General features: G+C 49.6%; 1 protein-coding gene and 1 long non-coding RNA gene across 10 annotated transcripts in view; one reads left to right on the top strand and one right to left on the bottom strand.

The window, feature by feature from the left end:
• LOC131816157 (uncharacterized) overlaps window positions 1–25,564 on the bottom strand; it is a 33,662-nt gene extending 8,098 nt beyond the window's left edge. For 3 of the 9 annotated variants that reach the window (XR_009347963.1, XR_009347967.1, XR_009347960.1), the window contains exons 1-3: window positions 23,007–25,247; window positions 1,663–7,513; window positions 659–812 (exon numbers count right to left, since the gene is read on the bottom strand). This is a non-coding gene — a long non-coding RNA (uncharacterized LOC131816157). The other 6 variants (XR_009347961.1, XR_009347965.1, XR_009347964.1 and 3 more) reach the window with 6 other exon arrangements.
• LOC131816155 (C-C motif chemokine 2) lies at window positions 18,173–20,133 on the top strand. The gene is made up of 3 exons (XM_059148592.1): window positions 18,173–18,334; window positions 19,113–19,230; window positions 19,600–20,133. Exons 1-3 carry the CDS (start codon window positions 18,259–18,261, stop codon window positions 19,709–19,711), a joined length of 306 nt encoding a protein of 101 aa, XP_059004575.1. The 5' UTR covers window positions 18,173–18,258; the 3' UTR covers window positions 19,712–20,133.
• Window positions 25,565–26,248: the final 684 nt, after the last annotated feature.

Raw genomic sequence — 26,248 nt, 5'->3', positions numbered from 1 at the left:
ACGGAAGCTCAACCACAAGAGTGAGCTTCCTGACATTTCCTGCCCTGCTCCCCTCTCCTCCCTTTGATTCCCAAAGAAGCCGGGGCCAGGCATTCAAGCCAAGCCCCAATTCCTCTGTGCATGTCCCTTACCCCTCTGCCCCTCGCTTCTCCTGATGTCCCCACTTCCAAAGGGCCAGAGTCCCTCTGTTTTCTCAGACTTCAACAGAAAGTCTGGAATTTCCTCCCAGACCCTGAAATTGGGAAACTCCCATCTATGTTTATCATCCCTAAAAAGGAGAATCATCCCCATGAATAAGCCTGTCCTTTGAGCCTGAAGGCTTGGACTTTTTCCAGCTCCACTGGTGGAGCTGCCCAGTGGCCTGAGGTGAGGCCACCCAGCTACCCTGTCTCTCCTCCCAGCTGCCATCCAGGCCACCTGTTCCTTATGGCTTCTCCCCACCCAGAGCAGAGGATGAAGCCACTGCAGGCACTCTGGTGGTCGGGGCCAGAGGGACCTCCGTGCATGAACACAACTTCACAGGTTGTTGCTTTGCCCCAGAAAGGGGGAAAGGAGTAGCTTCACAGAATGAAGGTAAGATGCATCAGGGTGTGGGCAGCGCAGGTCTGAGGGGTGGCGGTTGACCGTGATCTTGTGCTTGTTAGAGGCACAGCCTCACCTTGTCCACAGTCCAGCTGTTCTTCAGAGGGAGGCCAGGCCCCGTGCACATCAGGTCGGGTCTACGTTCCCAACCTGGAGGCTCAAGGTCTCTCCCCAGCTGTGTGATCTTCGGCGGTGCGGACTCTCTGGGCCTCCATTTCTTCCTGGGTTCACTAGAGATGATGAAATGGTGAGGTTAACAGGAGAGAACGCTTGTCCTACTCTCGCCTCCATGACTGGCAAGTGGGGTTCCATTGGCGTGTGCTGGCATCTCCCTTCCCCGTGCTGCACGCAAACACCCCTTCTACCCACCGTGCTTGGTGGCCCTTCTTCACCTCCCCTGCCCCACCGTCAGCATATCTCCTGTGGTTTTTCTGGGAAGTTTCCCTTCTCTTTTGTGAAATGCAGAGCAACTAGGGGCTGTTCTGTCCATTAGAAGAGGAAGTCCTTCAGCCCTGGGGCCTTTCCCCAAGGTTCACGTGAGGAGCTCTGTGCAGCCACCCAGAGGGCCTTTGGCCAGACTTTGCTTTCCCCAAGTCCCCTTCTAGGGGACAGCAGCCAGCTCCCCCCACTCTGATCCCCCAGAGTCCCCCTAGAGCCACAGCTGGGCAAATCGGATGGAGCCAAGTCTCCCTTGGGGCTTCCCCATCACCCATTAGCATCACCTCACCTCTCCAAGGACACCCTGCCCTCAGCCACTTGTCCCCACACTCCACCTGGCCATTCGCCCTGGTGAGACCCAGGTCAGGTGGCTCTACCCCACGTGGCCTCAGGAAGATGTGTGGGTCCTCAGTAGAACCCACTGTCAGGATATCAGCTCCACGAGCCCCATGCTGTGTCCATGAGTGAGAGTCACTCTGCTAACTAGCCCAGGTGAGCCCCGAGGCAGGCAGGGCTCCCGACCCACCGTTTTCTTAGACCAGAGCTTTCAAGAGCAGCAAGGCTCTCGTAGGGAAAGACATTCCCTTTTCAGCTGTCTTTTAACATTTTTGATCCGGTCAAGGAGAAAGCCTCAGCACTTACCAACCTCCTCCCCCTTCTCTCTGTCTCCCTCTCCCTCTCTTCAACAAGAGAGTAAGCTCAGAGCTCCGACATCAGGCAGGCAAGTGCATCCAGCTCCAATCGAAAAACAATGTTTATTTTGATGGCAAGAATAGCAAACAATATTGGTTTCACATTTATAGCAGTCATAAAATGTTTCCTTTCAAAACGCATGTATTTAAGTAAAAAAAAAAAAATGTGAGTCATTTTAAAGAAAATCACTAGGTCTGTCAGAGAACGGTTTTACAAAGATATGTGAAAACATCGCAAAGGTAGAATGCCAAAACTCAGGATGAGCTTTAGCTGAATGACACACCCTAACAAGGAGAATTCTGGGCCCTTGGGATCCACTGATGGGTGAGGAGCTTGGATCCCAGCGTTTGGTTATGTGCACACAAACATCAGCGGCAAAGGTAGATTGTACCCCTAGGATGAATGCCCTCTTTTTCCTTCTGTCTATTCAGGTAAGGATGTTAAAAAAAAATAAAATAAAAAATCCAAAACCCAAAGACCAAGATGAAATTTTTCTGAACACGGGGTCTCATCCAGCATCAGGTATGGACTCTGGGAGGTGAAGCTGGGGGAAGGAAGAGGGGGTGGCCAGGCCAAATCCCCAGAATTACAGGTTGGCTGGGGTCTGGGTTCACAGCTGGAGGTGGGCCAAGGTACACACGGGACTCCTGGGTTCCGGTAGCAAAGTTGCTTCTGGCGCACATGAGACATGTTTCTGAGTCAGGGTGATGTGCCCAGACATGTCTGCACAGTGTCAGACAGCTAGATAGTGAGAGCACAGGCTGTCACTTATCAAGACGGTGCCCAAGGCAGACCACACAAGAGTCAGAAGCCCTAGATTCTAATTTCAGTTCTGATTTCAGCTGATTGTGTGACCTTGACCAAGTCGCTTTACCCCGCCAGCCCAATTTTTTCATCTGCAGAGAGAACTAACAGAGGTGAACTTCACCAAGGCAGGAAGTACCCCTGTTTAATGGGTCCATATAGACCCAGTATCTATTCTGGTGGGACATTCTGATTATTTTCATGAATTAAGATGTAAAGCATCCAGCGGAAATATCCCACCTCTTCTAACTTCCTTGGAAGTGGTAGGCCTGCTGATAACTGTCATTCTCTCTACAGCACTTTTCTGCAATGAGAATGAATCCATGGCAGGGCAGCAAGAAGGAAGTTGAAGAACTCACTGGCTCTCTCTAGATTCCAAGACATGTAACAGGTGGCAAGTCCACGGATCTCAGCTCCTGGGGCCAGCAAGACACCTGTGCACAGGGCTAGTTCTGCAAGCTCCAGCCCTAGAGTGGGAAGAACGGAATCATCCTAGATTGAAACTGTGGCCGTGGAGCAGAGAGCAAAAAATGCTGGCTAGCAAGAGGAAAAGGTCAAATAGCTTGTTATTTTCCTCTTGAAATCTGTCCAAGGACCTATGTTGTAGCGAAAAACCACAGGAAAGTGTGCGGACTTTCCCAGTTACAATGATTAACAGCTGCTCCTTCTTTTTGCCACATCTGTGGGCTTGAAAGTAACCCTTTTGTTCTCCAGAAAATCACAGACACATTCCTTCCTTCTGAGCTCCAGACACCCTGGAGGGTGGACCAAGTTGGCTGCATTTTGCAAGTGGTTTTAGAGCAGGGAGGATAAATAAGTTTCTGTCTTTGGAATTTCCCTTGTGTTCGTTCAGTAGAACATTATTAAGCACTGTCTTTGTCCAGGCATTATCTATGTCTTGGGGAACCACGGTCTCCAGATAAATGGGGAGGGGGAGACTAGCAAGACCAAGAGAATAGATAAACACTGAAATACATTTCTAAATGCTGTAGAAATGTAGAATACTGGCATCTTTTCTAGCCTTGGCTTCCAGGAGGAAAGGGCCTCTGAACTGGGTTTTGCAGAATGAGTAGAAGTTGGCTGGTGAAGAAGGGTAAGAGTCTCCAGAAAGAGCAAATGGCTTATGTGCAAAGACCCAGAAGTGTGATCTTGGTAGAGGAGGGAGTGGGGGGAGTCCCTGAAAACCACTTTGGCTTTTCTGGAGCCTGAGTGCCTGAAGTTTGAAGGGAAGCTAGAGAGAGAGGAAGGAACTGAGCCACAACCAAGTTCCGGATAGACATGCTGATGGGCTTGGACTTTACCCTGAGGACTCAGAAGGACCACTGAGAGATTCTCAGCATGGAAGAGACCCAATGGATTGGCATCTCAGTCCTTCGGCATTGGGGTGGAGGATGGCTGAAAGCCCAGCCGGGAGCCTTTTCGTACCCAGGAAAAATGTTTTAAGAACCCAAAGAAGAGGATGGCAAAGAAGGGGCTGGAAGGGGATGATTTTATAGCTAGAAGAGCTCAGGACAACTGACAGTTTTCTATTCAACCTGCTGGACCAACACTCAACTCCTTGAAGTCCTGTGCCATGTTCTACCAACCCCAGACCCCCAAACAGCGAGCAGTGTCTCTCGCAGAATAGATCACTATAGAGCTTTGTTAAAGGATGCAGGGATGAATGAATGAGTGAGTGCATGAGTGAATGAATGAAAGCAGTCTTCCTTTAAGAGCCCTGCTGTCCAATCCTCACTGGCTATCCACTCCTGGCTTAGCTTCCCTCTCCAGAGAGCGGAGGTCCTGAAGAGTCCTGAAGAGGTGAGGGGGACAGGAAACCCCAGGCTGCTCCGACAGAAGGCCTCTCTGTTTCTCTCAGAGGCCCAGCGGGACTCAGCAGAGAGAAAGAGACCTCTGGGCAGGAAGTCCCAGCCTGGCCCGTCGGCCTGGAGGGCTCCCGATTTCTCCTCCAGGCTGCAGGCTTGGGCAAGCCCGGGCCACAGAACGTGCCCCGAATGTGCAGCCCACTTTAGCTACTTCACCACTGACCCTCGGGGAGGGGGGACTTCACCAGCTTGCTGGAAGGGCCTGAGGAAACCTGGTTGTGGGAGATGCTCAGGACGGATGAGCTTTAGGACTATGAATTTGTGTGGGAGAGCAGGACAGCCCAAAAGCCCCAGATTCAGAGCTTTGGTTCTGGCAGGTTCTAGCTACAGGGCCCCGTCTGAGGTGCTTAACTCCTCTGAACCTTGAGTTCTCACTTGGCAAAGGGGAACACGGAGTGTCTATCCCCCTGGGTTGTTGTGGAGGTGGGAAATGAGAGATGATAGGCAAACAGACTTGACCAGTCTTGACCAGCTGTGAGGTGCGGCGTCCCTCCACCACAGTCATGGGAGTGGCAACCCTGAGAACGGCTCTTCCTTGGGGATGGATCCCCTGCTGGCTTCAGAGCATCTCCCACTCTGTGACACAAGCAGGTGACTGTGCGTTTGGGGGACAGACATGTGGATGACCAACAGTTAAGAGGTCCTTGCCTCGGTTTCCCTCACCAGCACCTCAGAGGGCCGAAATCACACGAGTAAAGACTCTGTGGCCAGCATGTGACCCAACGATATGACCCCCTCCAGGCAATGTCATCAAGCTCAAAGGCATGAAGTAAGTGACTGCGAGGGATTGATCCAGAATCCATTCCACAGTTCACTTACCAGAGCCCCCTGATGCTTTAAGAACCCTGTGGGAGAGGAAAGACCCCCTCCCAGGAGAGGAATCAGAGACTGAGGTGGCAGCCCCAATTAGCCGTCACTGATTTGTGACTTTGAGTAAGTCGCTGCTTCCTCTGGCTGTAGGAGCCTCAGTCTCCAAGATGGGGAGTGGGTGCTGAACGTCCCCTTGGCGCCTTTCTGTTTTCAACCCAGAGCTGCAGTGCACCCATCGAACGGCCCCTTCACCTGGGGCTGCACCCACCAGAGATAGGGTGGTCTCCTACATTCACAGGGAGTTAGCCGCTCTGAGCTCTGGTTGGCTTGCAGGAAAGCTCTAGAGTCAGAGCTGCCTCTTGGTTTCCCTGTGGGCCTGGTTGAGAAGCCAGCAGGGGCTTGGGCAGGTGCGGTTCCTTTGTTTTACCAGATGCAAATAACGGAAGAGAGAAGGGGTTTTATGACTTTCTTTTTCTTAGAAGGCTTACAGACTCAAGCACTCCCGGAAAAACTTACGTCATCCTTCAAAACGGGATGTCTCATTAGGATGATGCGTCCCAAGGACACAAAAATGAAATGAGAGAGAAGAGAGAAATGGAGAACTAGCAAAAACCACTGGAAGGAAAACTGAGCAGCAGACGCGGATGTCTAGAAAGGGAAGCAGGATCTTGATGTTTGGCCCAGAGCAAGGAAGAGAAGAAGGATGGCATTGCAAAACCCATCCGAGAGACAGGAATGGGGGGGATGCGGTGTGGGCCAAGATGGGAGAGCAGAGCCTAGCCTAGACCACACTGGGTTTCTAATCTGGGTGTCCAGACCCACTTTCTCACCAGAGTGCCTGCCAGAGCAGTGAGGGGGGTGGGGGGAGTTCAAGCCGGCTCGGAACACAGAGACGGGAGACCTGCTTCCTTCCAACCTTGCTCGGGTACCTTCTCACATTTGACCTTAGGCAGGTAGGTCATTTGACCTCTCCCTGTGATGGCATGATTGTCCCCAGACCTGCCCATCCCGCAGGGTTGCTATGGGTAGGAGGTGCAATGATGCTAATTCTGACCTGTGGGCATGAAGCCAAACGGCCCATCCGATGGGGGAATTTCCAGAACTGAGAGACTTCCTTCCTCCGCAGCTGCCCTCGAAGAGAAGCAATGGAGCAAAGGAACCTCGGCATTACACAGGGGGTCAGAATTTTACCATTTCCCTTCTACGGCTGAGGACCCACATAGCTAACCCCTTAGCCAAGGTATCACACTGAGTCAGTGGGAGGTGTCCATTGGGCCAATGCCCAGGACAGCTCAGACCCAGTCAAAATACACTCAAAACATCAGAGTCAGATTTCTTTCAGGTTTTAACTCCCTTAATAGCTGAGGTCTCGTCACACCCAAGCTCTCCATTCATGCGTTCAGCAAACCTGGGCCTCGTACAGAGCTCCTGTCTAGCATGGACAAAGCATTTAATTACCACTTGTTAAGTAAATGAATAAATGAATGGTGAATGAATGAATGAATGAATGTCAGGCCCTCTCCTATATGCTGGGATAAAGTCAGAGAACAGATAGATCCTGCCTATCCTTGCTTACAGCATCGTGCCGTAGATAAACAGATAAAGAACCTTTAAAATACAAGGTGCTCCCAACATCATAGAAAGAAAAGTGTAACATACGGGATCACAAAGGCTCACAAGTCAAAAGGAGTCTGGAAAGACTTCTTGGAGAAGGCCCAGCAACCATTCCAGCAGAGGAAACAATGAGAGCCTGGGCTGGATTCTTCGAGAATGAGCCATTAGGTGTTAACTAGAGCCTAGAGTAACTGAAAGAAATAACTCATGAGATGTGGTCTGGAAGGTAAGCCATGGCCAGGCACTCAGCCTGATGGCTAGATGGAAGGAGTTAGCTCCAGGAATGGCTCTAGGAACGAGTTGAACTCTGTCAAGTCAAAACAGAGAGCTGCTGAAACTCTCTTGGTAGACCAGATTGATGGCTTGGGGTAGATCGATTTGCTATCAGTACAAAGCATGGACCAGATGGTGGAGCTTCTGTTTGGCAGGAAATCATATTCATTGTTTTAATAGGATTTAAACGAAGGCGGGTCCTTTGGGACAAGGAAGAGGAAATGCTTGCTAAAGATGCCTCAGTAGTGCAATGGACAGGGCTTGGAGGCCAAATGGATGTAGCAGGAGGTGAGCGTAGAAATCTAAGCCCTGCTTTCAAGCTTGGCCATCTCTGGGAGCAGAAGGGTAAATTCTTAGTGGGCGAGGCTGGTCTGGGAGTGGCACGAGACCAGGGGCTGAGGATGTCTCTGTCTTCCTCACACTCAGCACTGTACCTGGAAGCAGAGGCAAACGGAGATAGCATCAAGGCATGGTTTGGGGAACTTAAAACCCCTCCTCAAAAATTCTCCATAGATGAGAGAGAGAGAGAGAGAGAGAGAGATGCAAACCAAGAAACAGACTCTTCACTATAGAGAACAAACCTAGGGTTACCAGAAGGGAGGTGGGAGGTGGGCATGGGTTAAACAGGTGATGGGGATTACGGCGCACACCTGTTGTGGTGAGTACAGGGTGATGTATGGAATTGTTGAATCACTGTATTGTATGCCTGAAACTAACATCACACTGTATGGTAACTAACGAGGATTGAAATAAAAACTTAAAAAAAAATTCTCCATAGACTTTCTGCCCAAAGCCACCCCAAAGGAATAAACTAAGGAAAAAGATTTTCTCGTAGGCACGCCCAACCCCAACACAGTCCTCTACCGTATCTCCTAACCAAACTGATTCCCTGAAGCCCTCTTGGGTAGAGAGGTCTCATCTGTCACAGCGGTTTAATGCTTCTTGGTTGAAAGAAGGAAAGGAAGGGAGAGAGGCAGGGAAAAGAGAGGCAGGGAAAGGGGAGATACCAAGAAGGAAGGATGTCCCATTGGAAGTAGGGAACACCCAGGTGTACAGGCCCAGGAGGTGGAGAGAAGTACAAGTCTAGAGCTTGCCTGCAGAGTTCTGCCGGATAATGAGAGTTTGAATATGGGAGTCCAGAGGAAAGAGAGTCTAGACCCAGGGTAACACATTTAGCTACCACGGGGGCCAGGTAGAGAAGACACATGAGTGGAAGAAGGCCAGCAGCAAGCAACAGAGCAGCCGTGGGGGTGGGAGGGCCATCTCCAGGGAAGCCAAGAGCCGGTGCTCCATCCAAAGGGACAGCTGTCACTCCGTTGTCATGGGTTTCTGCCACATGGGATTGGGGGTCGGTGCTGCCAGATCCGATTCTACCAAGACAAACCAGATGCCCCCAATTTTAAGTGAGAAACCGCCTGATTTTACACGTTAGCAATTAATTGTCTTCTTTTCTTTTTAAGATTTTATATATTTATTTGACAGAGAGGGAGAGATCACAAGTAGGCAGAGCAGCAGGCGGGTGGCGGGGGGGTGGGGGAGCAGGCTCCCCGCTGAGCAGGGAACCCGATATGGGGCTCGATCCCAGGACCCTGGGATCATGACCAGAGCCAAAGGCTGAGGCTTAACCCACTGAGCCACCCAGGCACCCCAACTGTCTTCTTTTTATTCACCATGCAAACAGAACCAAGCCATGGGTCACCAGTTTGCTCACGCCAGTGGGAGTTGAAGCACGAGCGCCTTGCAAACAGCGATATCCAAGGAGGCACAGAGCAGAGAAGCAAGGGAGCACAGTATCCAAGGGAGCAGCAGGGAGGAATGCGAAAAGAGAACAGAGCCTTGGACACAACAGTGGGCAGCATTTCCCGGAAGAGCAAGCTGCAGATGGTGTTAACGGGGCAGTGGTCCCCGGGATCAGAGTTGTCAAGACTCCACTGCAGGAAGAGATAAGAAGGTCCCTGATGAGACCCTAAGGATTTCAGCTCAAGCGATGGATGTAGAAAGTATATGGCAACTGCTTGAGGACTTCATTGTAGGTGAGAATACAGAGACCACACATAGAGATCAGTTATTCAAGGACTTTTTCCCAGGTTGGGGTACCTGGGGGGGGGACTTAGTCGTTAAGTATCTGCCTTCATCTCAGGTCATGATCCCAGGGTCCCGGGATCGAGCCCCGCATCGGGCTCCCTACTCAGTGGGGAGCCTGCTTCTCCCTCTCCCTCTGCCTCTCCCCTTGCTCATGCTTGCGCTCTCTCTCTCTCTCTCTCTCTGTCTCTCTCAAGTAAGTAAATAAAATCTTTAAAAAAAAAAAAGAAAGAAAGAAAGAAAGAAAGAATTTTTCCCAGGAAACGGAGGAAAGAGAGCACGGCATTGCTTGAGGGAAGGCAGGAATAAGGGAAATACGTTTTTTTGAACAATGAAGACCTGAGCATTGCTGGCTGGGGAAAGGGAAGGAAGAGTAGAAAGAGAGAGCCAGGAATCGCACCGAGGAAAGGAGAATGCCAGGTTCTGGAAAAGTCTGCAACAGCTCATGGATGTAGATGGAGCAGTGCCCCTTGACACGAGGGACGAGCTCTTCTACAGCAGGAGAGAAGAGAGGCAATAGCATGAGAATGGGGGTGTGGGCACGGGGGAATTCTAACCACTGCACAGCCTCTGCTTCCCCAAGAGGTATTTTGTGTCCTGAGCCTGGAGCCTGAGATGTGAGGGCCTGGTGACGGGTGCTGTGCCTGTGCGGGGTTCAGAGGATGGAGGGAACGAGGCACGTGGGGACAGCGTGGCTGGTGTGGTCATTAGGATGGCGAGACTCCAGCCAGCCTGATGGCCCGAGGGTCAGGAATTAGGGGGCCTTTGCATGGCCCGCAATGGGGCACTGGCCCATGGTGGGGAGACAGGACGGACCCCTGCGGAAATGAGAGATGAGCAAGCCGGGAAGGAAAGGAAGCCAGGTAGGGGCGGAGGGCCCTGGACCTGCTGACACAGGGCCTGTGGAATTGCTGAAGGGGAAGGAAGCAGAAGGCTGCGGTCAAAGAAATGGATTACTAAGATGAACTTCATGAAATGCAGAAGTTCAGGGAGATGACAAAGTCCAGAGAGTGGCCAGGCGGCAGAGGCTAAAATGATGTGATGAGTTCGCTTGAACAGGGACCTGTTGGAGGACTTCCCTATCTGTGCCTCTACACCCCTGCTCTTCACCTTCCCCTGACCCACCCACCACCTCCTTTCCAAAGCTTCCGTGGACAGGGTGGACAGAGGTGAGCTTTAGGGGGAAGGGAGAGGGCGATAAGCAGAAGGGAAGGACTGGAAAGGCATGGGGAAGACTGGCCTTGGGGTGGGAACACCCGGGTTTCAGTCCTAGCCCTGCTGCTTCTCAACTCCCTCGTCCCTGAGCAAGTCAACCTCCGGGCCTCAGTGTCCACATCTGTAACATGGGAATGATGATCCCAGCCTCATATACACTGCAATGCTCTTGTTAGAGTCACAGCATTCTATGAATCATAAAACACATGCAAAGAATTAGAGTCACGGGTGCCTCGTGGCCCACAGTTTTGAAATCATTCCTTGTTAACCACACAGGAGTTCTAGAAGGCGTTCGGTAAACACTTAAAACCAATGGTAATCATGGTCACAAAATCAGAATCGTGTCACGGCCCAGCATGTCATTGCTTGGGGATAGAAGTACGTTCTATATTGGGAGCTTGTGAGATGCTGAAACGGTGAAATGTGTGTGTAGCTGACATGGTCCTTTTTGTCATCTTGGGGTGCAAATGGCTCTCAGTTCCTTTATGATGTTCAGTTCATCACCAGAACCCCAAGTCGTCCTGATTAGGAGGAAATCGCACAGTCTGGGCTTAAGCGTCCCCTCCCAACTTTGTCATAGTTCCCAAGAAACGTGGGGACCCGTTGGCTCCAGCTGCCAAGTCCCGCTGTGGTATTTCAACCACAGTGGCCAGGGCTCTTGGCTGCCATCACTTCCTGCACTGCCAGTGACCGTGGATTACTGTCCCTGCACCACCCAAAGTCTGTCCCTCTTTCTCGCTCTCACTGTGCCCCCTCCAGTCTTGGCCGTCGGGCCGCCCTGGGGCTCCCAACGCGGCAGCACATCCATATACCCTGGCAGGTTTGGACACAGCCTTAAAGCATGATGACCGCCTCAACAGAGAGAGTGTATGATCACGTTGGACTCAAAGAGGTGGCCTCAGTTCCTCTCCCCTTAAGATGTTCTTTGTCCTTAAGATGTATCCATTTTCTCCCCATGCCCAGCTCTGCAGAGCAAGGGGGTTGGGAGGGGCAGTCTCTCCCTTTGACCACCCAACATGTCCCCCACCCTTGCCCCAGGACCTTGAGTGACTCTCCATAATGCAACGAATGCCTACTTCTCTAGCCTCAGGAAGATTTCTCCAAACAAAGAAGCAAAAAACGTAGCTGGCAGTCTTGCTGGAAAAGTTAAGATCTGTGTCACCAGGCACTTCCCACAGCACACACGGGCATCTGCACGGCTCTTCTGCACTGATCTGGGAGGGCACCGAAATCCTGGGCAACTTTCTTTTCCCCAGTTTAAATGAACCTCAGCAGGGATTCTCAGGGAGGAATCTCGACGGCACCAGCAGCCCTGATTTCCCCCGAATTCATTCATTCATTCATCCCACCGGTGGTGGTGTGGCCAAGGCTAGGCTTTAATGCAAGAGTGAACGCAAGAGTGAACACACACCTGAGTCCCCGTGCGCCAGTGTGTCTGTCCCCTGCTTGCTTGCCATCCCCACCGCGTTACCAAGAGCTCCGAGAGCAGCGTGCTTGTGACGTTTCTCTCGTCCCCTTGGCTTTATTTTTGAGCAACATGGACGTTGCAAAGTTGAATGATTTGGCAACGCTTTGTTTTAAATCCTTGATTTAAGTCAGAAAAAAAAAAATGGGTGTGCTTTGCGCAACCGTCCCCCTCAACTTCTTCCCTCCCCTAGGCAGCTCCCATCTGCGTGCTCGTGCAGACTCTTCTCGGGCTCTGCCTTACAGTAAATGCAGAAGAAGCTCATGAATAGAGCCAAAGCTTTGCCAGCTGGGGCTGCACCAGCGCACCAGCGCGCCAGCTGAAACCATTAACAAAGAAGGAGGTTTTTGTGGCCAGGGAAGTTTCGCTTTTCCGGAGGCGGCATTTTGCAACTAAAAGAGAGAAGCTGTTAGTCCCCAAAGAAGGATCCATGCGGCCCCTAAAAATCACTCTTGCCTAGTGCCTCTTTGCTGGTCCCCCAACCCTTGCCACTACCTCTTCCCCCAAATAGAAGCCATGGGCAACTCGGGAAACCAGCAGTCTTGCTTCTCTACTCGTTTCCCTGTCTGACACTAGACCATCCTCCAATTCAGGTACCTGGGGAAACCATTCGAGATTCCCGGACGGGCTGTAGGTTCAAACAGTATTTGGGGAGAACTTCACTGCATGGATGCATCGGGGGCTGGGATCCAGCCCAGGTGAGAGCCTCGAGGCGGGCTGGAGCACAGAGGGCTCTGGAAGCAGAGGCGGAGGCCGAGAGAGGCACGCGAGCTTCGAGGGCAGACAGGGGCCTGTCGGGACGTGAGCTCTCCAGCGAGAGCTGGCCGTGTGACAAGCCAGGGCCCGAACGTGATTCTGGGGCTGTTCCGTCCTAACAGTCAGGTTTTTTTCGGTTGCTCAAGGCTCTCCCTCCGTCCAAGAAGACAAGAGAACAGGGATGAGAGAAAACTTAGGAAATCGAAACCTCACCGCATTGGAACGCACATGCCCAGTGGACTTCCACAGCCCGACCTGAAGGCGGAGGGAGGCGCACCTGCTGCCCGGGGCCGGCATGGGCGCCCCAGGCTGCCCGCCCTCTGTAGTTTGCTCAGGTCCTCAGAGTGACACAGCTCTTTACACGGTGCTTACAAAGCACCCTTGGCTTATTATTTCATGCAAGTCTCATGACAACGTTGGAAGCAGCTGTCTTACTAATCACAATTTACAGAAGAGGCTCAGAGGGGTCAAGTGACTTATGCAAGGCCACACAGCCAGACAGAGGCAGACTGGGGCCTCTGGCCCTGGGGTTCTGACACTGCCCAGGATTCTCTCCATGAGCCCAGGGGGCCTCTTCTTCCTTGCCCTTCACTCACTCTTTCTCCTCTTGTTTCTTGGCTCTTTTCTACCTGTGCCTCATTCTGCGGGGGCCGCCCAGCCTGGCCAGCACCGCCCCTATTTTGTGTACCTCATGCTTTAGGCCAGGGTTGTCCAAACATGGCTGGGAGGGGTGGGAGGGACAGCTTAGGGAAAAAATATAGGTTTACATCATAAAATTACAGATTGTGATTCAGCAGGTCTGGGGTGAAGACCAGAACTCTGTATTTTTGATAGGTTCCTTGGTACTTAGTTTTATTTGGTCACAGATGCCTTTGCTAATCTGATGGAAGCTATGGTCACTCTCTCTAGAGAAATACACAACACATACGTGTGGAAGACAATTCCAGATGGTTCTCAAAGCCTAGCCAAGAGCCAAGAGCCCCAGATAAGAACCACAGACTGAACAGCATGAACTGCTCGCTATTCCCCATACCTGACCAGCATTTCCCACACTCTATCCTTTTAAGGTTGTTCTAGTAGGACCCTGGCCCAGTATCATCAGTATCTCCTGGTTCGAAATGCAGGATCTCGGGCCCACCCAAGACCCAGAGATCAGAACTGGCTCTTTAACAAAATCCCAAGGGGACGTGCCAGGGTTTTAAATTTGCAGTGGCTGCAAGTCACCTCCAAAATGCGCCCCTCCCCCATCGAAAAATCACCCAAACCTGCTAACCCAACCCGGGTGCCCATCTTAAGAGAGCCACCACGTAGCCTTCTGGAGCCCTTAGCAGGGACTCCCAGCCCCCTGTCTGTCCAGTCTGCAATTGCCGCTTGTCTCCAGACTCCCTGAAAGCAAAAATTCAGTAAGGTTGTAAAATGTTTCTCTGTTTCTATCTGCCTGCTTTTCATGACCTCCGTGTTTCTAAGGTCCACCCCCCAGGTCAGCACCTTCACACGGGCATCTCAAGTGTGCTCACCAGCCACCCCCCCATCCCCACACCCCCACACTGCTCAGGCCACCTCGGGCAATGAGATCCCCAACTGAGGAAAGTGACTTCTTCCCTACTCTGCTCCTCTTGGCTACTGTCTTTCGGAGGGGCTGCGGTGACTCGCGCTGTGACTATCCCAGCAGTTTCTTTCCACTCGCCCCCTGGCCCAGGGCAGCCCCTCACTGCAGGGCGCAGGTGCTGCTCCATGAGGGCTGGCCCAGAGGGGAGAGTCTAAGGGACCAGTTCCTGGTTCAGGTGGGACACCACCCCCTCCCCATGACCAACCCAGGCCACTGCAGGTGAATCTTCCCTTTCTCTTCCCAAGGCTATCTCCACCTCCCCGACTGCCCCCCCCCACCACCATGCACCCCTCCTCACTCCCCCAACCCCCAGGTAGTATCATGAGTCCTGCATGCAAATAAACCTGGGGCAGATCCAGCCCAGGACACTGGAAATGCCTACAGCTGGGGTGAACTTCACTCAGCCCCACTGCCCGTGGATACTTAACTCTTCTTTCTGGAAAACAAGCTTCAGGTCTGGTTGGCTTACCCCAGTCCCCCTCCTGGTGCTACCTGCACGAATGCTCTGCTAGAGAGACAGCACCAGCTATGAACAAGGGTGCGGCACTGGAAGCCTGGAAATGAACACACGCTGTGCCATCCGCCTTCCATGCCAACCGGGCCTCCCACTGCCTCTTTCTCAGCCTCGCTTTCCTCATCAAGAAAACAGGGAGATGATCTCTAAGGTCCTGTGCTCATCTGGCATTCTGCACAAGAATAAAGGTTTCTAGTCCTTGAAAGGACAGGAGTCCCAGAGTTGGGGGCCCAGGAAAATTGGCTCTGGTATCCCTGGAGCTAAAAGCAAACCTGGAAGGAGGCCTGGAGGAGGTGTCTAGGAAGAACTTAACCAGTGCAGAGCCCACTGTGGGTCTCACTCAAAGGCCTAAGTGGCAGGGTTGGGGAGGGGAAGGGACACAGAAGGCACAGGCAAGGGGGCACCGTGCTAGATGAAGAGGGGCAAGCAAGAGACCTGCAGAAGAGAGCCGAGGCAGAGGGCAGGTGCTGGTTTCTGATATTTCTAGAAAGCTCAGTCTTATTTCCTCTTTCCGTCACCCCTGACAATGAGTGGGAGTCTGGGATGATGACAAAAGTCCACGCGGAGGATGCCTGTGGGGAACCAACCCACTGGAAGGAAGGAAAAGAGATTATTCACCAAGAAGAACTTTTCCATTCCTCATCTCTGAGGGGATGGGCAGGGGCCCGGGGGGAGGAGGGGTTGCATATTTCAGGGAGTTGCTAAATCTTGACCCTGCCTCCCTCAGTACCCTTCTTTGGGCCTTTCCCTTGTATGCTCCTGAGCAGCGACCCAACCCAGATCTTGTGCTGGGACGTTCCCAGCACAGCTCCACGTGAGATGGCCTTGGCTCCAGGCCCAGCAACTGGAATGCAGGCTCCAGCCAAACGCACTGTGTTCCATGGGATCCGGGAACTTCCAGAGCTGCCTCAGAGTGGGAATTTCCACTTGTTTCTCCTCCGTGACTGACCTTCCAGCGGAGGCAAGCCTCTCTGCTTGACAGGGGAGGTGGGGGGAGGATAGCTATCAAGACACTTTCTCTCCTATTCCCACCCCCCCATCTTGGATCTGTTTACTGTCTCACACTCGGCAGAGACCAAGTCACTTTCCAAAACTGATGATCCTTCTTGGAAGTAGAGACTTAGTTTCAAAGCATTAGAGGTCCATCTAAATACTCTGAAAAGCCAAGAAGATTTCCTGTGGGACCCTGGTCAGTTGCCCACACCTCCCCCACCCCCACCCTCTGGAATACGGTTTCCTCACATGGAAGAGAAGATGTGGGAGCTTGTCATCTCTCCGGAGTTTTTGGCTCCAGGTTCCAGGGTTCTAGGCTTGACCAGGACATAGCTGACCCAGGATCTCAGCGTCTTTAAACCTGTTCACCTGGACAGAACCCAAAGAATGGGTGGGTTCCTCGGGGAAATGGGATCCAACCCTCTCAGCCCATGGCAGGGAAAACTGCATGATTAGGGAAGGGTTTGCATTACTATGAGGGCAAACTTCTGGGAAGTTAAGGTGAGGTGGTCTGGGAAGACATGGATGAAACCGCACAGTCTACATTCCGAAACATGCTTTATTCATCTAAGAAGAATGGACTGGCAGAGTACTGAGCCAAATGCAGAGGGCTTTCAGTGAGGGCAGGAGGTTAGAGGACTAGCAAGACAGAATGAAAATAAGGCTCCAGGAGGGGTACAAGCCAAGCAGCACACGTATTGACTTGTTCTCTTTATTCTGTGTTTTTGCAATTATACCCAAGAGTCTAGAATGGTCTCTCTGCAGAGTCTCTGCTCTCAGATTCTCTAGGAAACCAGCATCCATCAGGAGACAAGCCTAGCACCTGGGAGTAAGGATTCTGGAGTCAGAGCATCCTGGGTGGGAAGCCTGTCTCCACCTGCTCTTACCTGTGAGATCCTGGACAAATTATTTAGCTCCGGTCTCCACCCAAGGAAGATGGGGGGTGTGGGGGACTGACACAATGCTGGGAAGGCCCTCAGCACAGGGCCCGGCTGCTGGGAGGCATTCCAAACCAGTGGCTCTCCCTTTCCCTTGCCATTGCTGACCACCAACTGTGGACCAGACACGGTCACGCTCAGGAGGACCCATTTCTTATCCCACAGGTAGTGACTGGCAAGTATTTCTTCTGGGAAGCTCTGTGCCTTTTCAGAGGGTTCGTCTCCACAGTCCTTTAAGAAAGTAGAGTCACTAGATCCTTCCATGGCCGACTGGGCAAAAGTGAGCTCAGAAGCATGAAGCCCTGGAAGGAGAGAGTTGAGACTGCAAGTTCTAGTCTCAGGCTTGACTCAGCCGCTAAGGGGCCTCACGGAATCCTATCGTATTTGCAAAAGAAAGGAATTTGCTGAAATCAGGTCTTTAGGGTTTTATGATGGTGATTTGGGGGTTTCTGGGGATAGTGCTAAGGCAGGCATTTGAATTCTGTAATACTGTTCCTCTGCTCACTCCGGCTCCCTGGGAAACAGAAAGGACCTGGGATACCAGCCCCCCACAACAGGGATGCCCTGGGTGCCTGCTGCTGCCTGTGCTGTTAACCACAGACTCCAAATCTCACAGCGACTTAAACCACAAGGAATGTTCTTCGGTTTGCCTTTCGATGCCTGCTAATTGGGCAGATGTGGAGGACAGAGGACGCCCAGGTGTATCAGCAGACAGCCAGCTGGATGATGAGTCACAGACACTGTGCCCTGGGAACCCTGGCAGGTTATTTAACCCCTCTGTGCCACGGTTGTCTAATCCATAAAATGGGAATTAACAATACCTGCCTACCAGGTGGGATTGGAGAATTGAAAGACCTGGCATTTGTAAAGGGCTTAGAGTCTTCCCAGCACAAAGTAAGCCCTGTCTGAGTATGACACGGAAATTTCTTTGTAGCCCTATATGATCTATATGGCTTCTTCCAAGTCTTAAACCCAGCGATCCTTAGAACTTGGTTCTATGGTTACAAAATCCTATAGTTCTGCTAAGCTTCGATTGTGCTGGATTTTAAGAAGCAAACGGATTTAGTACGCTGCTGGGGAACCCAGCAAGAAGGCATCAGGACCCATTCCTGGCTTGGAAACCTCAAGGGCTGTTGCCTAAAGACAGGCGAGTGAGGGGGAGCCTGAGATGCTGTCCTCTCCTGTGACCTCTCTTTCCTTGTTTCCTCTTTTACTGCAGAGTTTTCACTTCAGAGAAAGTGGAATTCCTCGGAATAATCTGCTTTGTTCACATCTGTAGTCGCTCTGGACATAACTGTTCACCGCCCACCTGCACTTCTGCTCGTCTTAGCAGCAGATGGAAAAAGTGTCCCGCCCGGACTCACTGCTTCCTCCTACTTCCTGGAAACCTCCCAAGGGCCCAACACTTGCTCAGCACATTTTTGATTCCTCTTCGTCATTCATTGAGAATAATGCTGCCCTCGGCCAGACTTTCTCTCTTAGCTCCACCCTCTCTTAGCCTCAATAAAAGGCGGGCAGAGCAGCCCCAGGAGCCAGAGGAGCAGAGAAGCTGAGATCAACCCAGAAACCTCCAGCTCTCACACCCAAGCTCCCTGCTCCCCGCCAACATGAAGGTCTCTGCCACACTTCTCTGCCTGCTGCTCACGACTGCCGCCATCAGCATCCAGGTGCTCGCCCAGCCAGGTAAGCCCCTCTCGCTTTCCCTCCAAAGCCCATCACCACACCTCTGGGTTCTCATGGGCCACCAGAGCAGGAGGACCACCCACCATCTCCCATCCATGACTGCTTTCCAAGATCAGGAGAGTCAGAGAAGGACAAGGAGTGAAACTGATCACTCGGTTGCTCCCGGAAATTCCAGCCATGGACCCCAAATCCAGTCCTTCCAGGTCTCTAGCTCTACCATCATCCCCTCAGTGCCCCTGCTCCTTGTAGTCATGTTTGGGGGGAACTGAGGTGATCAAAAAGGGGGGGGACTGGTGGTGGGTGTGCCTGGCATTTCCAGAGGGGGTAGAGGGGAAAGGAGGAGACCCAGAATCTGGCCTGTGCTTTGTTCAGTCCAGCATCCAGAGACAGGGCTCTGCAGAGGCATTGGGGGTCAGGGAAACTCTTAACTTGGAGCCTGGAGGGGGACCCTCAGCTGATCTTCCCTGACCCTGGATATTTGGATTATCTGTTCTTCCCAGGACTGATGATTAAGGACACTCCCAGGAATTATCCAGTTTTAACAACTCCCGCTTCCCTCCGTTCATTATCAATGCTATGCACCCATTATAAAGTAGAGGAAACTGAGTTCGTATGACATTCAAGCTCTGAAGCATAGGCAGAAATATTGGGATGTATGGGTCCTACCTCCACTCCTCACTTCCCTTTGCCTTCCCCTTACTGCTCCTTTCTGCTACGATTAAGATCAGAAGAATCTAGTCCATCCTAAAATGTTTTTTCTTTGTGGTCTTATTTCCAGATGCAATTAATTCTCCGGTCACCTGCTGCTATACATTCACCAATAAGAAGATCTCAGTGCAGAGGCTGGTGAGCTATAAGAGAGTCACCAGCAGCAAGTGTCCCAAAGAAGCTGTGATGTAAGTTGAGCACCTCAGCCCTCCCTGGTCCATGTCTTCTTCTGGGAGCGAGAAGAAAGCCTTACAAACTTAGATTCAGAGATGTGGGTCATCTAATCTAATATCCAACGGTGCATAATGGGAATATTGAGGCCACAAGGTCAAAACAGACCCCCACCATCACTCTCCATCCGGGAGCTTATACACATCCTCCCAATTTCCCTAGCAGGAAGTCAGGATGGCTAAAACTGGGACAGTTGCCTAGGTGCCCTCTTTCCACCTGCCTTCCTCTTCTCATTCCCATGGCAGCAGCTCAGGGCAGAATGGGCTGGAGTCTGAGGCAGAGATCTCAGGGGGACTCTATCTAACTCCATCCTCTCTCCTCTGCAGCCTCAAGACATTCCTTAACAAGGAGATCTGCGCTGACCCCAGTCAGAAGTGGGTCCGGGATTCCATGGCACACCTGGACAAGAAAACCCAGACCCAAACTGCAAAGCCATGAATACTCACTCTGAAAACCAAAGAATCTGAAACTAATTTATTTTCTTCTAACTTACCCTAAATGCCCTCTGATATTTTATTACAGTTGCAAAGGTTATGAACCATATTGATATGCACACGATGCCTTAAGTAATGTTAATCTTATTTAAGTTATTGATGTTTTAAATTTATCTCCCATGAATACTAGTGTGTGTTTTTTTGTTTGTTTGTTTTGATTTGATTTAATATGGAGACTTGGAAACAAACTACTTTCCTCTGGGGGCCCCAGTTCCAACCCCTGGGCTGGTGTGAAGATCCTTGCAGGGATCATTAAGGCAAGACTACGTTTTAAATTCCAAAGATTGCTTACAATGGTATTGTGGAAATGTATATTCTGTAACTATTCATCAATATAGATATATATATATATATTTTTGTACAAAATCTGACTTCTGGTGTTTTTTTGAAGGAAATTAAAAAGCTGAGCATAATCTTGGTGAGGAAGAAGGAATATGGTTACAGAGGGTGGGTTTGTGTTGGGAGGAATGACACTGTGGATTGGCCCTGGTCTTTTCCATTGGGTAGGCTCCTCTGAGTAACTATAGAAGAACCTTTAAGGCCAGACTCAGTCAGGCATTCCAGTCCTACCACTCCAATCCCTGAGACCAACTGCCTAGATCCTAGTTATCCTTGTACTCTGTTTAATAACACCCCTATCTCCTTTCTCACAGCCCTTGACCCCTGCCCTCAATCTTTCCCATAACCTAAGGCTACTGCCCCTGAACTGGGATACTTGCCCCCAGTCTCTCTTCCTCCAAGTCATCTCCAACTCAGAGTAATATAGATACTGCAAACTTTGGGAAATCATGGAGTCATTAAATGACCATTGATAAAATGGTTATGTTAAGATTTCATAAAGAAGATATGACTTCAACTTATCTTTGATGAATGCACAAGATTTTTCTAGAAAAATAATACAGTATCATTTAGAAGAGGAAGAAGAACTTTCTCTGTCCCAAATAAATAAAATCTTAAAAATGGGGGAAGTCTGGGTGGCTCAGTTGGTTGAACGTTGTCCAACAGTTGATTTTACCTCTGATCATGATCTCAGAATTATGAGATTGAGCTCTGCCTTGGCTCTGTGCTCAGCATGGAGTTTCTTTTGTCTCTCTGCTCCCCTCCCATCTCCACCCTCACACTTGCTCACGCATTCTCCCTCTCTCATTTCCAAATAAATAAATAAAACCTTAGAAGAGGAGAAAGAAGAGTGGAAGCCAACACCTTGAGTTAGAAATGATGATGACATGTACATAAAAGAGGGTGAAAACCCATCAGATGGGAGTAGGGGTCCATATCTGTGTCAAGGGATGGGGAAGTTTAGGAAAGAATGTTGAGTCAAAGGTTCTGAATTTCAGTGTGGTAAGTCAGTACTCAACCTCACAGGTTAAAAGGAGATGTTGAAAATGTCTGCACCAATGTGTAAGGACATGTCATGTTTGGACGCTCAGAAGTGAGCCAGTAACTTATTGGCTTCTGAAAAGCCTGGAGAAGTATGGACAAGGGAGAGGCTACTGCCATGATTGAGACAAGAGGTGATGTGTTCCTGAATATGAAACCCAAGAAGCAACTTTGGAGAAGAATGAACTAGGTAGAGTGAAATGCTGTGCATTGTAGATGGAGAAGGAACCATCACATAAGACATAGAAGTCCCTTCTACAACCCACATTCTAAGGAGACAATTTCCCTGAAATCAGAATGTACTTCTGTCCACCACTGTCCCTATTTCAATTCAAGGAGCTTGGGATCATCCATTTATATGGATAAGCCTCTTTTTCCTGAATGTCGCCTAAGGTCTACACTCCCTTGGATGGCATTTGACCTTACCTGGAAGGTATTTGATCCCTCTAGGTACAGAAAGCCTTTTCACTAAGGAAAGTAGATATCTTGCCCTATTTTTTAAAAGATTTTATTTATTTATTTATTTATTTATTTGAGAGAGAGAGAAAGCATGGTGCACAAGCCCCTCTGCATGGAGTGGCAGAGGGAGAAGGAGAAGCAGACACCCCGTTGAGCAGGGAGCCCAATGTGGGGCTCTATCCCAGGACCCTGAGATTATGACCTGAGCTCAAGTCAGCTGTCCAATAGACTGAGCCACAAAGGTGCCCCAATATCTTGTCCTACTGAATAAATTCTGTGTGGTAAATGTGCAGATTCATCAGGTCAATCTGGTGGGGAGATGGCTGGTGTATCAAGCTAGACCGGGCAATGCCTTCTGTAGCTGGGGAAAACGCTGGCTGGCAGAGACACTCAAGTCCTCATCCCAGCACTGGGATTGACTCACTCTGTCATTCAGGGCAGATTGAGTCTTCTGAGTCCCCACCAGCAAAGTGGGGATGATAATGTGTTACAAATAGGAACTCCACAGAACCAAGGTTCAAGGATCTGCGAATGCATGTCTTGGCAAACTTCCATTTCTACCAGTTGGAGCTGAAGAGGAAAAAATGGGATTCTGTCTCTCCATCCCCAAGCCAGTCCAGGTAACTGGTTTGGGCTGAGGGATTCCATCAAAGCTCCAAGTAACACTCCCCAAAGTCCACTGAAACATAAGTCAGCGGACGATTTATTGGCTGTTTTCTACGGAGCTCACTGACCCAAACGCCCTGTCCACCAGCCCTCCCTGCCTCTCCTCTACCTCTCCAATCTGCAGCCTTGTTTGCTAACTGGGACTAAATCCCTCATGGCAGTGGATGCCAGGAGGCGGAAGGGAATGCAGGGCAAGCAAATGGTACATCCCCGTATAGTTTACTGAGCGTGAGACCCTCTGAAGCCAGGTAGATTTGAGATGGGGGGGTTTCAAAGGAGGGGAAGCTGTGAGAGGGTCTGTCTATGAGCTCAAGCCCAAAAGAAATCTGCTCACATCCCCTTTCCAAACCTTTTTTTTTTTTTTTTCAATCTTCAATCCATTTTTTTTCCTGCAGCTAAGCATGGGAGTCCTTGCTTTCCGTGTGACAAAACTATTAGCACGAATCCCTGGCAAGAGGCCCTGGTTTAAGAAGGAATGCCAAGTGCGGTGTATTCATTTCCTGCAGCTGCCAACGATCTTTTCCAGGAAATCTATGCTTTTTCTATTGTACTCAAGATCCTTCCAGCCTCTGCTGGATTCCAGAATTGTTTCTACATTATTATTATTATTTTTTTTTTTAGTATTCATTACAGCAACATCCCTCTTCCAAGTATCAAAGTCTCTATTAGTTTCTTATTGCTACTGTAACAATATATCATAAACTTAATGGCTTAAAACAATGCAAATATATTACCTTATAGTTCTGGAGTTCAGAAGTTTGCAATGACTCAGCAGGGCTGCACTCCTTCTGGAGGCTCTGGGGGAGAATCTGTTTTCTCACTTTTTCTAACTTTTAGAGTCCACCTGCATTCTTTAGCTCATGACACTTTTCTCCATCCATCAAAGCTTTAAAGTGGGGAGGGGTGGAGCTATAAAGGATCAAAGCTTTCATACTGTTGAAATTAAGATGGCATTAATCTTAACCAGGTTGTGATACATGATAATGTTACTCTTCAGAGTGATCACTAAGAAAATAACTAAAAATGCATATATAATAAAAGAAAAAAAACAGAATAAAAGGGTGTCTAATAAAATGGTACTCTCTGTGCATCACAAAACGATAATAGAAAGAGGACTGAAGTCAGTAAGATGGCCAAATAAGAAGTCCCTTGCTCATATCTCCCCCTAAACAATTTTGCACCTATCCGTGGACAAAAGTTACTTTGGGGGCTGTGGGATCTAGCACCATGCACCAAGGAAGGAGCCACTCACCCATTCATCGGGTCAAAAGCATATAGATACCAGTCTTGGCTGTAGAACCTGCAGGGACCGCTCTTGGCTGTGGTCTGGGAGCCCCTCAGAAAGCACTGCCCTAGGCAATCTCTTACAAATAAGAGAACATCTGTGGAAACCCAGGTTTTAGGCAGAGAAGTTCCAGCACACTCTCGGAAAAACAACAACAACAAGTCCAGTTTGCATGCATTGGAGAGGGTAAGAAGAACAGTTTGACATTACCTGCATCCCCCTGTCCCCAAAGACACACCAACCAGAGCCAAGAGAGACCCTCTCAAACTGATTTCTCCCGTGGTGGGAAGCAAGAGCACTGGGGGGAGCTTCCCCAGCTCCTGAGCTAAGACAAAGCTGCCAAAGAGACCCATTTGCCTCCTGCCTCCTCTGAAGCACTGATTCATTGAGCTGCATGACTGAGTGGGCAAAAGGGAGCTGGCCAAACACAGATAAGACTCTGACGGGGTTCAAGGGACATGGATCCCACTAATGACACCGCAGACTCCATTAAGAAGCCTGCCTACAAGCCACTGGAGATGTCAAAGCAGCAGATCCCCCTTAAATGGCCCATGGGCACCCCCATACTCCATGACCCTCACCTAAACACCCCCTCCAACCTATGGCTAGCCTCCTGTGAGTGTTCCTAACAAGGGAAAGGGCAAGCTGTGATAGACAGCTTGGGGGTCTGGCACAGAAACCACCTGCAGCCATGATCCAGGGTGAGACCACAAACATGGACTTTAGCTCCACCCTTGGGAAAGCATGACAGACTGTCGGCACTTAGCCGGGTGTACTGCAGGACTGAGAGAAGGCATGCAAGCTTAAGAATTCTGTCACAAGGGGCACCTGGGTGGCTCAGTGGGTTAAGCCACTGCCTTCAGCTCAGGTCATGATCTCAGGGTCCTGGGATCGAGCCCCGCATCAGGCTCTCTGCTCCACAGGGAGCCTGCTTCCCTCTCTCTCTCTCTCTCTCTCTCTCTCTCTCTCTGCCTGCCTCTCTGCCTACTTGTGATCTCTGTCTGTCAAATAAATAAATAAATAATCTTAAAAAAAAAAATTCTGTCACAAGAGGAAGCAGGAAGCATGGAACAGTCCTAACTATAGAACTTCTGAGAAAGCTTCAAAATCACTAGCAGAGCTGATGGAAGGAAGTTGCCTCCCAAAGTTGGTCAGTGAAAACCAGAAGAGGTGACTACTGCTTCTGCTTTCAATTCAAAGAAACAAAACAGGGCTTCAAGGAGCATGAAAAATCAAGGGAACATGACACCACCAAAGGCTTACAATAGTTTTCCAGGGACTGACCCCCGAAGGCATGGAGATCCAGGATGTATCGGAAAAAGAATTTCAAATAGACATTTTTAAGGAAGCTCAGTGAGATACAAGAGAAACTTTTTAATAAAGACCTTTTAATAAAATCAGGAAAACAAAACAGAAACCAAATAAGCTTAATAAAGAGAGAGGAACCATTAAAAAGAAGATCTGGAGTGGAAGGTGAAATGAAGGAAATGCAAAACACAATAGATATCATCAACAGCAGAGTGGACCACGGAGAGGAAAGAACTTGTGAAGAAGTGCCTAGAAATGTTCTAGTCAGAGAAGAACAAAGAAAAAAGAATAAAGAAGGCTGAAGAAAGCCTATATGATCTATGGGATATCATCAAAAGAAGCAGTCTTTGGAGTCCCAGAAGGACAGGGAGGGAGAAGGGAGCAGAAAGCTTACTTTCTTTCATTAGAGAAGTAATGTCTGAGAAACATCCCAAATCTGGGGGGAGATTTCAATATCCAAGTTTATGAAATTCATAGGTCTTCAAACAAACTCAGCTGTTAAGAGCTCTTCTCCAAAGACATATTGGAATGAAACTGTCAAAAACCAAAGGCAAAAAGAATCTTAAGAGCAGAAAGAGAAAAGAAACTTGTTACTTACAAAGGAAGCCTGGGACGGTAATCAGGATTTACCAGCAGAAACCTTACAGGGGGGAGACAGTGGGATGACGTAGTGAAACCACTGAGAGAAGAAAATTGCCAATCAAAACACTACCTGGAAAAGTTGTGCGACAGAAATGAAGGATATCTGGAGACTTTCCCAGACAAACAAAAACTGGAAGTCTTCATTAGCACTAGACCTGCCTTACAAGAAATGCTGAAAGGAGTTTTTCAAGCTGAAAGGGCAGAATGCTCATTAGTAACATGAAAACATATACATCACACTAGGAAAACTAAGTAGTCAAATTCAGAACACTCGAATACACTTAACTTTACTATAAAGGGTAAAGGACAAAAAGTATAAAAAATAACTATAACTATAATAATTTGTTTATGGTTACACAATATAAAAAAGAGGTAAAGTTGTAACAGAAACATAAAAGGAGGGATAAAAGAGTAAAGGTTTTTTTTAGAAAAGATTTTATTTATTTCTTTGACAGAGAAAGACACAGCGAGAGAGGGAACACAGCAGGGAGAGTGGGAGAGGGAGAAGCAGGCTTCCTGCTGAGCAGAGAGCCCAATGCAGGACTCAATCCTTGGACCCTGGGATCATCACCTGAGCTGAAGTCAGATGATCAATGACTGAGCCACCCAGGTGCCCCTAAGGGTAAAGCTTTTGTATGCTGTCCAAGTTAAGCAACAAGAATAAAATAGACTATTAAATCTGTAAGATGTATTATGTGAATCTCATGGTAACCTCAAATAAACATCTATAATACATACGCA

This window comes from Mustela lutreola, chromosome 15, assembly GCF_030435805.1.
Source record: "Mustela lutreola isolate mMusLut2 chromosome 15, mMusLut2.pri, whole genome shotgun sequence".
NCBI lineage: Eukaryota > Metazoa > Chordata > Mammalia > Carnivora > Mustelidae > Mustela > Mustela lutreola.
The sequence above is the reverse complement of the archived record's forward strand: the minus strand, read 5'-3'. Positions and strand labels throughout refer to the sequence as shown.

Excerpts from the sequence above, each read along its gene's own strand:
- LOC131816155 (XM_059148592.1), top strand. The coding sequence starts at position 18,259 with ATGAAGGTCTCTGCCACACTTCTCTGCCTGCTGCTCACGACTGCCGCC. Across the intron at positions 18,335-19,112 it reads CCAGGTGCTCGCCCAGCCAG|ATGCAATTAATTCTCCGGTC; the intron begins GTAAGCCCCTCT and ends TCTTATTTCCAG. Across the intron at positions 19,231-19,599 it reads TGTCCCAAAGAAGCTGTGAT|CCTCAAGACATTCCTTAACA; the intron begins GTAAGTTGAGCA and ends TCTCCTCTGCAG.